This window comes from Armigeres subalbatus, chromosome 2, assembly GCF_024139115.2.
Source record: "Armigeres subalbatus isolate Guangzhou_Male chromosome 2, GZ_Asu_2, whole genome shotgun sequence".
NCBI lineage: Eukaryota > Metazoa > Arthropoda > Insecta > Diptera > Culicidae > Armigeres > Armigeres subalbatus.
In genome coordinates, this window is record NC_085140.1 from 46,786,657 (window position 1) to 46,803,324 (window position 16,668).

Here is a 16,668-nt window from a genome sequence, read left to right on the forward strand (position 1 = left end):
AAAGAGTGGATGAAAGAGAAGAGAAAAAATAACTCAAAAGTAAGTTTAAAAATACTCCATTTTGGGTACTTTTTTTTCTTCCGTGCAATTTCTTCAAAAATTCCCCTACGAATTGAATTGTTTTAAATGTGGCTTCAAAAGTTCATTTGGGAATGTCTTTAGAATGCACTTTGGAATTTCTTTCAGCAATTCCTTTAGGAACTCCAGGATTTTTTTTAGCAATTCTTTCCTTATTTTAAGAATTTCTTTGGAAATATTTCAGCAATTTTCAAAAGGATTCTACTGAATTCTTGAAGGAATATCCGATGGATTTACTAAAGAAAAATCTGAAAGAATGGAAATAATCTTTCTTCGTAGTGAAAAAACTTGCGAATAAATTTCTAAAGGACTTTTATAAAGAAATCGCTGAAGGAATTTTCTAAATTATCTCTAGATGAATTTCATGGAGGAATTACAAAAAACAAATCATAATTTTTGAAAAAAAAGCAGTGAAGGGTTAGAAGGAATTTTTGAAAGAAATCCTTTTGAAATTTCCGAAGAAATTCCTAAATACCTCCAGGAATTCCTTCGGTAATTCTTGCATTACATCGAAAATTCATTCAGAAATTCATTAAATCAGTTTTTTTAGCTAAATTTTGGCGTGTGTATTCACATTTAAGGAAAAATATTCAATTTGGTGGGTAACGTGCCCCATTTTTAACTCAGCCAGTGTTCCGGTATCAGGTTTTCCAGGGTTTTCAGGGAGTCGACACCCTGTTCAAACAGATAGCATAATGTATTCATGAAAAAGTTTGAAGACAAAACTGTTATCTCCCATAGACTTCCTAGAAAGATTCCCATCAGAATCCGAGAAGGATTCTCATCAGAAGAATTCTCATTGGAATCTCTGAAGAATTTTTCCGGTATCGTTGAGGGATACCTTTGGAAATCTGTGGCGGATACCCTTCATAATTCATTGTTTTTTAAAATAACTTTACGGAGTGATGGAATGTGCAATGCATACCTGAAAGGCTTTCGGATTCCGTTTTAATTGATTAAGCACTGCATTAAAGTTTTAATTATTCTGCATTATTTAATTTCATAGTTATTCTCCATTTATTTTCCTCTTATTGCGTTTGCACACTTCTTTATCAACAGGGTCGATAGCGTTTCCCATCCTGCCTGGCACATTCATACTCCAACTTATCATCGATATTTACTATCAAAGTCCAAATTTTCGCACAACCATTCCCAAAATTAGATTCTCCAGTTCCAAACTACACACGTTGCTCAAACAACAATCGCTCAATACTTCCAAGATGATCTTTACTGCGATGCTGGCCAGTATTTGAGTGAGTGTTGTCTTTCTGTTCTGTCGAATAAGAGCCAATCTTTCTATGCCGAGTGTTAATATTTAACAAATAGATGTTGCTTCTTTTGATCAATTTCTAAATTTCTTCATTTCAATGGGGTTTTATCATTATATATTCCTAGTAATGAATTGTATCTTCTTCCTAGTGCACATTAAGGTTACTCTCTGATTATACACAGAATTTTCAATCGGTTTTCTTTTGCCATCTATTCATTATTACAGAGTATGTTTAAGTGTAGATACACAGACGTAACATACGAAACAATCGACGCTTTCAATTATTCACTTTTGATATTCGCGGCACTCAATTATGTTCCAGTAATTTCAATTTTTCTTCTTGCCATATATGAGATTAGTGGAACATCCGAATGTGAATAAATGAATGTTTCGAATGTTATGTCTGAAAATCTTTGATTTGGGTGTGCAAATTTGTGTTATACTTTTCAAAACCGTGAAGTGGAGTGTTACTTAGAACGAATGATGAGAATTTTCAATAAATAAAAAATCAAAATGTAAATATGTATATAGATTAAGTAAAGATTAAACTTATTTTGGATACAATCATTTCACAATTAGAAAATGGGTTTTTAAACGGGATGCGCCAATTTACGAAATTGCTGAGGAACTCAAGCAACTGATCATTCTTGAAAGCATGAAATACGATAAGCTATGCTGTTATCTGGAAATGCATATATTTTAGGTTTGTTATGGCAAAGAATTGAAAAATTGTATGATTGTATGAATAGTTGTTCATTAATGGCAGTAAAAGGCTGTATCCAAATTCTTAATTTAACCACGTGATACATGCTCAAACTCTTCTAGTTCAACAAAATAAAAACAAAACTTTTCAATGTATGTTATATAAATAAAAACCAATAGTAAAAGAAAACAATATTCGAAAGCACACGTCCTTCCTGAATCACAATTTCCGCCACATCCTCAATTAGCTCTAGACCCCAACATCCTAGGCAAGCGGCTTAACACGAGTTTTCTTACGCTTCAGATTTGAGTCAGTCTTGAGCGATCGTTTTTTCTTCAGCAGTTTCCCGCCGTCGTTTGATTTGGAAGATTTACCCAATTTGGCCTGCTGCTTGGCCGAAGTGGCCTTACTAAACTTACTTATTTTGCCCCCCACCTTACCCGTGTCCTTCTCCCCTCCCGACGAAGAACCACTGCCGGAGTTTATCGCAATGACGCTGCTACAGATGGGACTCATGCCTTCGCCGGAAGCCACACCAGGGGACCCAGCCGCCGCTTGACTGTAGGTCGAGATCAATTTGGTGAGCGCTACTGCTCCACCGGATGTGGTCGTTGGCAGTGTGTACGAACAGCACGGAATCGCATCCAGGCTGTCGTCACAGTCCAGGCACTCTTCTAACAACTTTGCTTCCGATTTAACTTTTTTCGAGATGGGAAGATCTCCCAGTGATGGCGGTGTTGCCAAGAAATTCGGTAACGAAGAAGTTGCAAGATTACTTTTGAAACAAAGGTCGAAACCATCGACTGTGCTACCGTGCTGATGGGGAGGCGACACTTTGATCTTTTTTCGAGGCACTTGATGCTGATCTTTGTTTCGCATGAGCTCTTGCAGCTTCTTCCCACTGGTTACGACAGCACCCGCAACGCCAGATTCGCACAGGATCTTACTCTTCTTGACAGCATCCTTCTTACCGAATCCCTTCCCCCCGGCATTTCCAGTTTTACGGGAAATTTTCCCCGAATGCCCCTTCAGGGAGCTTCCCTTGAGAAACTGTCTACCGCCACTGGACGTTGCCGAGCAGCACCCGGATGCGTTACCTCCCAGAGGATCGCCGTTTCCTTTCCCATTTCCGTTGCCATTGCCACTTACCCCGCCAGCACCAGGTGGACTGCCTGCGCCGCCCCCAGCTCCGGCGATCGACCCACTCGAAGGAACACCAATGTTTTCCCACTGGAGGGCGTTCTCCTTAGCGATCTCCAACGAGCTGGATGATTGGTTGCTGAGTCGCTTGGAATGTGGCTTCGGGACCTGGAACGAAACGGCCAGTGTGGAGAGAAAAGAAACAGATGCGAACCGTCGCTTTTAAAAGGTTATACACTTTCGGTTCTAGAAGTTGAATTTTATACCAACAATACCAACGAATATCCAAAAAACTAGATATAGAAGAGGGATGAAGATACAGGGTACATAGGTGGCAAGAATAGTAAGAGAAAGGCATTACCCCGTATGAACAATTGGAACAATTATCAAAAGCAAAAGGATAGAAAAAAAAATGAATAAAAACGAGAATGTTTAAATATAAGTATTAAGCCAAACAAGAGATCTTATAAACTCACTTTATTCAACACTAAATCGCTTTTTTGATCAACGCTTGCAATTACAAAATAATTTAATCAACTTCGATTTTTTTTCTTCACAGCACAAATTTATTCTTCATTCTTTTCGGCAAACCGAATAGATGGATACCTCGTTTAATATAACATATCGCCGCTCTAAATTCGTAGATAGAAAGGGATTTTGTTATAAAGAAAATAATCTATACAGCAAAATAATAAAAATGTATGGGTATGTTGCAAAGAAAGAACCTATAGAATCTACAAACTCAAACTGTAAGCAATCATTGGAAAAATGACAAGGCGTTCGGGGAGTATTGAAATATTGCATTGTTGCTCCGATTTGTGATAATTCAGTCGTTTTACAACGCTTTTTTTGCCTATCCGATACATGTGGCGGTTATCGAGAATGGCATCCCTCGTACAAGCATTATCAAACGTATCCTTCGTTTGTTCTGCTTAGGTATTATACAGGGTTGTTAGTTAGATAGTTAGAGAGTTGGAGCGATAGAGAGAATCGTTTCGAATAAATTCAAATTTTATGGCAGCGCGATGGATGTTAATAATGACTGTTTTAATGCTACCATTATTTATTAAGTCGTTCGCAAGATTATACCAGCACACGAATTGGAGGATGCTTATGTTGCTTATTTATTAATTCTATATAGTGCTCTAACATGCCGTGTAGTAAACTCACTAACAACATGTCATTGATATGAAATTTTCGAAAAAGAATCCACGTGTCTTGAAGGGACTCAAACCCTCAAGCTCCTACTCTCTAGATAGGCGTGATAACCCCTACCACCAGAATCCGAGTACCAACCTCCACCGCGGATGGCTTTTCCGCAAACGGGACATGGATTCTTTTTCACAAATTTCATGTCAATTTGTCCATTTCGAAACATGTGCTGAGCATATGCACAGCCAAGATATTTAACAAAAAATAATAAATTCTTAGTTCAAAGCCTCGCCGGCATTAAAAAAAACTAAAATTGATGTTTTTCAATCTGGAATACTTCGTCTTCACTTTGAAGTCCTGAAAGCAAATCTGTTTTGCCTATTGCAGAGTGTGAGAAATGTGTGTGTGGAGTCGAAGTATTTAGGGTCTGTTCATAAATTACGTTACGCAAAAAAAATGAAAATGTTTAGACCTCCTTCCTCCTACGTGTAACAAAAAGTAACACTTTTGTACCACCTGGACTCCACCCCTAACCCACAACTGTGAACATTTTGAACGCAGATTTTTTTTCTTTTTTGAAGCATGTTAGGCCAAGAAACGGGAAACTGAATCGACCACGTTCTAATCGACGGTAAATTCTTCTATGATATCACGAACGTCCGCACTTACCGCAGTTAAAAAATCGTATAAAAAAGGATTCTGTGTATTTCACATAGAGATAGAGAATTATTACGTGGGGTGCTGCAGACTCTGCAAGTACAGTAAAGCCCTTTACGATAAAGTTCTAGCGGAAATAATTAAAGGCATTAAAAAAATTATGGATGATAATCCCATGCATGGATTTTTTTAACTTAATCACCACATAAAAAACACAAAATTCAAATAAAATAAGCATCTAATCACACTTTGTACAAATCTAAGAAGTCTGTTAATTAGTTGTTAGAAACAAACAAAGCATGAAAGATGGAGAACAGTGTTTGAAAGTAGGCATCCTAATAAATTGTCACAGTTGGAAATTTAAAAAGTGGATTCAAATGATCCGACATAATTTCTAGTGCAATTTGAATCACTATCATGCGCTCATATACAGTAGGAAGAAGAGTTAAAATGATGTCAGAAACTCTGACTTCAGAGTAGTCAGGCGGCATAACAAACAGCACTTCGGGAGCAACACATTACCTTGTTGGTGACACGAGCCTTCGACGAACCGCGTTCGATTTCTATCCGAAGCGTATTGCGCAAACCCTGCAATGTGCGGAACTCGGAATTGTGCAGCCGCGTTTGCGGATTGGAGTTCGTAAGATCCAATATCGAAGGACCGAGAGCTCGTCCCACCTGTTTGCAAATTTGACATTGGTTGAACCAATTAATTCGAGAAAATTTGAAATGAACATACCTCCTCGAACACAGCCGGTGTATATTTCGGTGGCACCGGAGACTGAACTTTGGCAGTGATTGGTTCTTTTCCCCTCGGAGGGAGGATGTTGACACTCTTACCGGTGTTGTAGTTACATTCCAAGGTGTAGCTCTTGATCAATCCTGTGCACTTGTAGATGGCAACCCGTCCAGAACCTTCTTTCGACAAACCGTCCCGTTTGCCCCTGGAATCGAAAAATAATTATGTACAAAATTCTTCTAAAACATTGCCGCTGGGAGCATTTATCTTACTTGTAGTACATATTTCTTTCGCTAAAATTACACGCATCATAATGGAAATGTTGCGAGTTCATGCTCATCAACCGGGGCAGTAGCATGCACTCAATGGCTTCTATCGTGCTCGGCAGATGGTTGCCGTACATAAAGACTCCCTTCTTCGAGGCATGCCCATGCAGATCAATGTAAAGGAACATATTGCTTCTCTCTTCGTAGACCACCTTGTCGTTTTTCTCGTCCAAATGCGCCAGGTAATCTAGACTAATGTTGAGGTTCTTTTGACTAGCCGGGTTGAGATACTCGTTCCGGTGGGACCTGAAATGGCTATACATTTGGGGCGTCTGTGGACGCATTTTACCTTCTCCCCGTTTGTGGTGCAGAGAATTCCCCTTCTTAGCACCCACAGTCCCTGATGTTGACTTCCCTAAGGGCTGCTGTTGATGCAGAGCAGGCTGCGACTGCGGTTGGGCTGCATTAACCCCAAAGTCCTTAATTTTGAGCATGTTAGGGGTAGTGGCAATCAGGTGGGGTTTATTTATCACATTTTTGAACGAGGACGCCGCCCCCTTCCGACCGGTATCGACCTTGGCCGTCACCAGCGGTGGCTTCTTCGTGTTGATGTGTGCGATTGTGCTCACATTGGTAGTGGTACTGTTGGCCATGCTGCTGGCAGTGCTGAGATTAGATACGCTACGAGCGGGTCGTAGCGCTAGGCCACTTTCGGTGACCACGGGCAGCAAATCCGGAATCAACTGCTCGGTGAACACTTTCGGTTGTGGAAGTACCTCGTCGGTCGTTGGCATCGTTCCGATGGTTTCGGATGGTGTTGATGGTTCGACCGGATTGGCGGATGTGGTCAATTCAGTGGCACTGGTCGTTGTGATGGTAGTGGCGGTGGCTGTAGTTGAAACGGATGGCGTCGAGATTTCAGTACCGACCAAAGTTGTCGTGGAGGAAGATGACGAAATGGTGCTACTTTTCGAGAGGGTTTGCTCACCAAAGCCGGAATCCGATGTCGACGCATTGTTTTCTTCGTTGGATTCGGAGTCTGGAAATTTTGGAGCAGATTGTGAATGATGATTGTCATAGCGAACTGATTGTTGATTAGAAATAGGTGTTCGATTTTGCATATGTGTTTCCTAGAACATGGGGCGAAGCTGTTTATTCATATTTGAACAATATGTGGAGAAATTCTAATATTTTGAGATGATAATATTATGGATTACAGAAGAATTCAATTATGTGCTAATAGTAGTCTAATCAATGAGTTTTAAAGAGTTCTTTATCTACACTTGCTAGAGACCTCCACAAAAGACTGAATCACTAAAGCTAAAAACTCAAAAGGCTGAACACGAATAGCTGGAAAATGGAAGTCTAACCTTAGGCTAAAAACTCGAGAGGCTGAGAAATCATAAGAAAAACATTTTAATGCTAGAAATTTTATTTGACTTATTCGATTTTGACTCCTTATTGTCATTCGATTTTAATGCGGATTTTTCCTTTATTCTTTCCTGTGCGAGAAATATGGTGGCACCATAAAAAGTTACATCGGTTCATCGACTGGAGAACAGATTGTAGCTAAATGTTAAGTTTCTGTCATTCCGAATTGTTAGGTGAAGGAAGTACTGTTGTCGACTGCAGTGGTTGATATTGTCGATTGCAGAAGTGTTGCGCACATGTGCCGTCCGTTGCACGATTCTAGTGCGATGGCGAGTTTCGTATCAGAAAGAACGTGCGTGATTTGCTAAATTTGCGCGAAGAGTGTGTAAATATGTTATTCACATATTCTTTGCGTTGTCGGCGTTAACGGAGCGAAGACATTTGTACGGTTCAAAATTAACGCTACTGTGAAATCCAGAACGAATGAATGCAGTTTCACGCTGAATTACTTGGTGGTGCCTTGAGTCACAGAAACATTGCCATCATTGAAGCTAGAGTTGGCCAATTCCGGAGAAGTTGAAGCTAGCAGATCCAAAGTTTTACGATCCGAGTCGTATTGATTTGCTTATCGGAGCCGATAAATTCTACGAGCTACTTCAAGATGGGAAGATTTTTGTCTCGTCAGATCTCCCGTTGTTGAAAGAAAGTTTGTTTGGATGGTTGGTAGCTGGTCCAGTGTACAACAATCCAAATGTTGTTAGCGTTCAGGTGTATCGAACTGAATCTACGGAGGCGCCGCAGGTGACACGACTTGAAGAACTGATGAGGCGCTTTTGGACGGTTGAAGAGCAAACGCGTGATCCCTTGCAGAATGATGATTGCGAACGTCACTCACTTCCTGGCTACGTATTCTCGAGCTGAAGATGGGAGGTTCGTTGTACAGTTACCATTTCGTGAAGGTGTGGGAAGTCTGGGAGAATCTCGTAATCAAGCTGAGAAGCGCTTCAAGGCATTGAAGAACCGATTGGATAGGAATCCCGATATGAAGAAGATGTACTCCGAGTTTATACATGAATATCTGGATCTCGGACACGCAAGGATTCTAAATGACAATGAAATTAAAGTTGATGGAGCGTACTATCTTCTACCCCATTGTGTGTTGAAGTGTCAACCAAATTAAGAGTGGTGTTCGATGCATCCACTAAAAATGAGTCGAATTTATCACTCAATGATGAAGGCGCCTGTCGCGCAGAGCCCGTTTCTCGACATCGTGCAGCGGTGGAGACTGCCGAAGTTTACGTTTATTGGGGACGCTAAGCAGATGTATGGACAAGTTGTGATGCATGCTGCTCATATTGCGATGTATTTTCCGAGATGACAGGAGAACGCAAAACGCAAAACGATCCTGGAGTTCCTTTAGAAGATCGGGAGAAGCATCCAAGATTCGAAGTAAGTGATATAAATGGTGTAATGGACTTTTGTGGAACCCCGTTAGTGATAACTAAGTAAAATTATTGTGCGGCAAATCGAGAGTTGTGCCACTTAAAGAACTGAGCCGTAAAGAGAAAGAAGAAGCACCACCGGAGGAATTGACCATACCGAGGTTAGAACTGTGTGCAGCTTCTGGCTCTGGACAAGTTAAAACAGTGCACGAAAACTTGAGAATTGATATTTTACGCGTCGTACTAAGATCCGATTCCAGTAAGGTACAGTGGGGCAAGTGGGTAAAGGAAATCGTATAGTTAATGTTCATCAAGTCATAAAAGTTGAATATAATATTGAAATTGATCATATTTATGTTATAACAAATCATCTATGCAAACTTTATATGCCTACGAACAAGATTTCTGAAAAATACTTTTAGGATACAAAATATTTAGAAATGCATGTCTGTTTGAAGTTTTCACTTGCCCCACAAAAATAATTTTAAAAGAGGATTTTTCGATACAAGAACGCATTTTCTGTTCATATATTTTATGCAAACGATAATTATACTGAATAGAGAATAACTGTGTTCTGTTGTGATGCTTTTTGATACTTCAAGAAAGTTAAAGGGCACTGAAATGCATCCATTAAATGATTTTTTTTTGTTTTCTTTACTTGAACTTTTTGAAATCTAAAATTTCATCTCCATTTGTGTCCAACATTCGTTTTGTTTCAGGTTTAAAGTAAGATAATGAGCCTTGGCGATAGTGTTGTTTTGTGTCTTTTAGAAATTATCTTTGAAATATTAATCAAACCTGGAATCATCAGTGTTGTGCTTCATTAACAATTCACTTAGGATTTCAGTAGAAGAGTCTACATTAGCAAATCGCTAAGTCTTCTAAATCTCGACTAAAAAAATCATAGTTGTTGATATATTTGCAATTGTAGTGATTCTTGTATTTGAGCTCTATAAATACCATTTTTTCACGACTTATTTATCAAACATGGAATATTTTATACACTGACACACTTTGCACTTCCGGTTCCTGATTTAGTATTACCACGTGTCACTCTAATTACCAAAATCCTTCGAATGAGTTTTAATTGGTATCACTTTTTTTATATACGCTCAATAGAAATTATTTGTGTTTGAAAAAATAGAGAAATGCATTCAATGTTGGGAAATTTTCACTTGCCCCACCCGTGGTAAGAAACAGGCAAAGTCATAAAATATTTTTTTCAAAATTTTTGATGTTCATATCAAAATTTTTGTGGCTGGAATTCAAAACTACAGAGAAAACCAACATATCAATGGAATAATTTTGAATGTGTCATGAAAACCAACATAAAAAATATTCGTATTTATTGACACGCAAAACAACTTGTGCAAAAGATAAACATGGCAGCTTAATAAACTTTTACTCTTGCATGTTAAAATGGTTCATTATTTCATGTTTCACTTATTCAACACAATAATTTGAATGGCCTTGTATGATTGTGAAATGAAATTGAATAATTCTGTGCTTCATTAGTGAAATATTTGAGTTTTTTTCACTTACCCCATTTACCCACTTACCCCACTGTACCTTATAGTGATTTGTTGGCTATAATGAAATCAAAACCCAACCAACCCGTGTTTGTTCGTAATCGAATAGCGGAGATTCGCGAGCTATCTTACGATGCTGATTGGTTGCACGTTGAAACAAAAGAAAATCCAGCGGACCGGATATTCTCCGATCAAATATAGTTGAAGAGAGTGTTCAAGAAGAAAACGAAGACTTAATTGAAGAGACTGTTACCACGAAAGTTTCAACAATGCCCACTGAAGGATGGTACGAAGTGAATCAGAACAGTAGCAACTTTCAGAGAAACAAATCAGAACGTCGTCGTCGGAGATGCGAAACGTAAAATCAAACGTATCCTAGGAAAGTGTATTAAATGGGTGATCTGCCAGCTGCATGTGTCACCGCTGCTCATCCTTTCGCTAGAACAGGCATAGACTACGCCGCCCTTTTTTGTTGAAGCAAGGGTGGTCAAGGGCAGCAATCAAATCGTACGTCAGTGTATTTGTCTGTATGACAACTAAGGCGATACATTTTAAGCTTGTGGGTTCGTTATCAGCAGATGCGTTCTTGGGAGCACTACATCGCTTCGTCGACAATGGAACCAATTTTGTTAGCGCTGAGCGAGGGTTGACTGAATTGAAAAAGTTGCTGAAGTCTCAATTGCTAGAAAACAAACTCGAAGATTTTTGTCAACTCCGTGGAACATCATGAAGCTTAAATTTACCGAAGGTCCCACACCAGCAAAACGACCATCCGATGGATTACGAGGCGTTAAATACTGGCCACTGGCCACTCTTGTTGACCGAGAATTACCAGCTATAGCCGAACCGTTCTACGATGGGCTTAAGGAAAATACGTTGCCTCGATATCAGCTGATCCAAAAACGAAAGCAATCGTTTTGGCGAAGGTGGTCATCGAAGTATATAACCGGATTACAGAAGCGCAGCAAGTGGAACACATCGCCCACGCTGCTTCGTGGTAATGAAAGAAGACACTTTTCCACCGCAAACATGGAAACTGGGGCGAATCTTGAAGACTCATCCTGGCAGTGATGACGTTGTTCGCGTGGTTACCGTAGAACAATGGCACGTACAAACGACCTACAACGCAAATTGATGTACTATCCATAGAAGACGCAGACCAGACAAGTCAGACGGAAAAATTGAACCAATCGGCTCCCGGGGGAGGATGTGAAGTAAACAAGTGTAGAGTAGATCGAGTTCTTATCCCTCAACTAAAGTTTTACTACAGTCCTCTGTCTTGAATTTTCTTGATTCTCATTTTTCGGTTAAAACAGGGCAGCAGAGAAAAATATCATAAATATTAAATTTTCCGTAGAGTAATTACGTAAAAAATGTGTTTGATTTGTATGACCACTGAATTTCGCCCGAAACACTATTTCTTTCTTTTTATTTATTACTAGCAGACTCGACGAACTTCGTTTCGCCTAAAATTGATTTATTCTCTGATTAGTTTTCGAGTTTTGCAGAAATTACTGGTTCGTTCGTATAGGAGCCCTTCTTTCCAGAAGGGGGAAGGGTTTCAAACCACCACAGAAACATATTTTCCCTTCCAAAACCTCCACATGCCTGATTTGGTTCCATTTGCTTAAATAATTCTCGAGTTATGATGAAATTGGTGTCTCATTAGTATGGAAGCCCCATTTTCCAAAGAAAGGAGGGGTCTCGAACCATCTTAAGAACCTTCCCCGGCCCAAAAAACCTCTGCATAAAATTTTTTACGTCGATCGAGTAGTAGTTTCCGAGTTAGACAGACAGAAATTCATTTTTATATTCATTTTTATTGGCATATCGGTCTCGATGCTGCTCGTATAGAGGAAGGGAGCAACGTGTGTGCGAAAGCAGATGGGAAAGAAACGGAGTCCGAATGTTATCGCTAGGCACCGAGACTGGCAAAAACGGAGGCAACGATACGCATATTTATTATTCGGCTAATACTTAATTAGTTCTAGCGATCGGTGTTCATCATTTGGAGAATCATCGATGGTCGTGTATGGTTTTTACACATTGCACCGAGTCTCTCCCGATGCCACCATATGATGCTATTGGAACCACAATTCTTATTTACGCGCAAATCATTTCTTATTAGACAGAAGCTGTACGACCGTAATCAGTTCAAATTCAATTTTATTGGCATATCGGTTTCGATGCCAGTCTCGGTAACAGTGACTTTCATTCACTGCCCGAGCCATCCCCAGAAAGGATGTACGGCAAAGACGGACGCTTCGATAATTTAATTATTCTCAAATGGCCCTCGCATATTTCAACACCTTTCAACCATTTTCACACTTGCAGGGTTGTTACGGAGATCCTGAAATATTTTCCGCGCCAAATCCGTGCCGACTAAAATCAAATTCGCGCCATTTCCGCGCGACATGAAATCCATTCCGCGCCAAATCCGGGCGATCCAGATCTAAATTCTAAGCAAATACACGTTAAATGTCAATTTTTGTATAACAATTTATTGAATGTCTTCTCTTCAAGTTCTTTTTTTAACAATATTACTGATTTCAAATATTAATTTAAACTGCAACATATGTTTGTATAAAAATGCTAAAAAGACTAACTAACCGCAGTAAGTATTACTAAATGGCCTTATTCACCACTAGAAGTACTGAATCTAAGAGAACAAGAACTAAACATTCGAAATTATTTACATAAGCACCGCTTTTTGGATTAGATGATGGCTTTGGCATGTTTTGTTCCGTTATTGTCAGGGTTTTTTTTTATTGTTGATGAAACTTTATAAAATTCGGCACAAGGTACATTGATATACAAATAAATGTTGAGGCCAGATTTGATCATAATTGATTAAAGATAAACGTGGCAAATATTAAAAAATCTGCCAAAACCGCAATTTCTTTTGAAGTAATTAATTATGCAGATTTGTTGTAGTTAACCATCACAAGACAAACTTGCGTAGATATTAAGAAATTACACAATGAAGCTCCGTTTTTTAAACGAAACTTCTGTAAAATAAATATTTGAATTCATATCAAGAAACAAATAATTCAAAATCTAAAATAGTTGCTCAAGATTTTAAAGTCAGAATCAAGCGTGAATTCCGTCAAACATTCCAGAGGAATAGTTTTAGAAATTTCAGAAGAAATTTCTTTGGAAATACGCAGAATAATTTGCGTAAACTCCAACAGAAATTGGTCTGTTATTCCTCTTTCAATTTTTGTAACAAGCATCCTGCAGTCACCGCTCCAGGAAATTCCCCAAAAAATGTCTTTATATTTTTCGGGTTTTTAATGCTGCAGAAATCCTCTTTACGCTATGGAAATTTATTTGCAAGGAATTTATAGGTACAAGGATCATCTTTAGGAAGTTTCTTCGTTTTCTGTTGGTAATCCTGTAAAACCGGAGTTAACTGAAAATATCATAAAAACCCGACAGAAATAACTTTTGAGAATCATCTTCTAATTTTTGATAGACTTTCTGCGGAAGAACTTATTAAAATGAGCCATCTTAATGCAGATGCAGAAAATTTTTATGTTTTCAATTGTTGTATAAACCCTTATTCGTTCTGGATGAATGTTATAAAAGAAATATAAAATGTTCCAATATTATGAAAGAATTCCTGACGACTTTTGAAGAATGACATAATATATCATGCTGAATGGTTCATCGTAAAAGAAACAATCAATCAGAAACTGACAAATATCTTGGAATTACAAAAAAGTTGCAAGATGAAAATGGGTGTTCATGTCCTTCAAAAGACATGGTTTGTTGTGCGTCATGTTTTAGAATGGATTAAAAATGACAATAAGTGACGTATCTCTCCTCATAACATTTGTTTAAATAATGCTTGAGAGTGTAATGCATGCCATTAAATAAGGACTTGGATATATCCGAAAAATAATGTTAATAACCTTGAAAAATAAATTTATTCTCAACAACATTTGCTAATGAAAATATAGCCCATCAAGATGGGCATCAAACTTATTTTCAAATAAACTTCCTTAGATTTAGCATTTTATTTATTAAATTTCCACCTAAAACTAAATCCGCGCCAAATCCGCGCGAAACCTTAAAATCGTTATGTAAATCCGCGCCAAATCCGCGAAAACCGCGAAATCCGCGAAAATCGCGAAATCCGCGTAGTTGTAACAACCCTGCACTTGTCGCTGCCTAGCGATAACATTCGGACTCCGTTTCTTTCCCATCTGCTTTCGCACACACGCTGCTCCCTTCCTCTATACGAGCAGCATCGAGACCGATATGCCAATAAAATTGAATTTGAACTGATTACGGTCGTACAGCTTCTGTCTAATAATTCATTTTTATGTATATAGATTTTTCGATTTATTCCTTATTCTTCATCCTTTATTTATAATTCTTAATTTTTAATTTCTAATTTTCCATTCCTAAAATTTATAATGCCAAATTCCTTATTCCCACATTCCTAATTCCTCCTAATTCTTTCTTATTCATAGTTTCTAATTCATAATTCCCTTATTCTCAATTCCTAATTCCTTTTTATTTTAAATTTTTTATCCTTTATTCACCACCACCAGTTAAGTGGTCAAACTATAGTTAGCGATTCATTTCATCCCATCAATTGAAGCCTCTCGATGCATTACAGCCAACTGATACTTTCAGCCTTTTGATACTCTTAGCCTTTCGATTTCAGCGTTTTGTGTTTCAGTCTATCTATGAACCTATCTATCATCCTTTTGTGTTTCAGTCTATAATTGAGCTATGAACAAGCCATATAAAATGCACATTTTTACAAAAATAAATATTTTGCAGCTATTTTTTATACAATTTAGATTAACAAACGTTCGTTCACTTCAAATCGGCTTACGCACTTACGCTAATGTTTTTGAATTTATGAGCGATTTTATGAAACATTGTCATTCATTGCATGCTGCACAAAACGGATTAAATTTTTTAGCAGTGCACAAAAAACCTTAGCATGTGGAAAATTTCCGAAAATTTCATTCTCCACAAAAGATTACCATGAAGTTTGTTAATTTACACAGTTCCTAATTTTGTGCGTTTTCAATAAAATTTTATAAATAAGTAATTGCAATAATTTTGAAATTATTATCTTCAACACTTGCATAGCAATGTTATTTACTCACGCATATTTGATTTTTCATAAACTATTGAAAAGTGTGCAAAATATAGTGATTTCACGGTATCTATATTAATCAGATTGTTTTTCATTAGATACACTTCTGACCAATGAATGCAAACATCATTTGATGTTGTTTACTCTTTGTTGGAAAAATATATAAATGAATTTAGTGAGATTGCTTTCGTAATGAGTTTTTACTCAAATACACCTGCGTTCAGAATAATAGCAGCGGAGGCCGATTTTTCTACAAAATGGTGAACTTTGACAAGCTGTAATTTTGTACCCCAATGACCCATTGCGCTGAAAATTTTGCAGTAAACTACAAACATGTTCAACAATTTTCAAATACTAATATCAATTTTTTAACCATTCGTTAAAAAATTACACACTAGATCAAATTGTTCACAATAATAGCAGTTTTTACTTTTGATGGCCAATTTAAATGTCGTATTCCACAATTAATTTTTTTTATTGAATATCTACTTAGTGTTTCTCAGCACCTAAATACAAGTTGATGACATTTCAATCAAATGTTTTCAGATATTTCCTAAATAAAGTAACAGCTTGTCGAAGTTATCCATTCTGTATGAAAATCGGCCTCCGCTGCTATTATTCTTAACACAGGTGTAGGTATGATTTCCATGAGTATGATGAACGTTATTTTATTATTTGTGTAGTGTATGATATTACCATCATGATGCGTTTTGCCATGCACAAAAAAAACTGGTAGGAAGTGCGGAAATCAGGCGAAAAAAATCGAGTGTGAGTCGGTGGGAGTGGACATGCAGAAATGGGCTGCACTAAGATTTTGAGCAAACTCTTCGAAACAAGATGTCAGCAATTCGCACGCAAATAGTCTTAACTAAGGAGGACAAAAGCTAATTTGCGAATCAAACATGATTTGGTTGACTTGTGACAAACCATCAACGCAGTTCTTCTCCATGGACTGGGAAATTTCCACAATTAGGCTACTGGTCTGACTCAACAGCGATAGTGTTGGTCTGTTAGAATCGGCTGCACTGACTCCGCTATTTGCACTGAGGTCGCTCGATTCTTCAACGACTGGCGTTAGGACCGCAGCAGCATTGTTACATAAAATCGGGGGCAGTCGGTAACGGGCAGATTCGATCATTGCCTTACGTCGCCGAAATACTTTGTTCAATAGCTTGGCAGGCCACGACGTGGGAGATGTGTTC

At 38.2% G+C, this 16,668-nt stretch overlaps 1 protein-coding gene across 5 annotated transcripts in view; it reads right to left on the reverse strand.

Annotated features, from left to right (window-relative positions):
• Positions 1-1,052: 1,052 nt before the first annotated feature.
• LOC134218534 (uncharacterized) overlaps positions 1,053-16,668 on the reverse strand; it is a 39,613-nt gene continuing 23,997 nt past the window's right edge. For all 5 annotated transcript variants that reach the window (XM_062697661.1, XM_062697657.1, XM_062697660.1 and 2 more), the window contains exons 8-11: positions 6,012-7,044; positions 5,740-5,944; positions 5,523-5,678; positions 1,053-3,359 (exon numbers count right to left, since the gene is read on the reverse strand). In XM_062697661.1, coding sequence (XP_062553645.1) covers positions 2,316-3,359; positions 5,523-5,678; positions 5,740-5,944; positions 6,012-7,044 — 2,438 coding nt within the window. In that variant the 3' untranslated portion in view covers positions 1,053-2,315. The remainder of the gene's footprint in view (positions 3,360-5,522; positions 5,679-5,739; positions 5,945-6,011; positions 7,045-16,668) is intronic.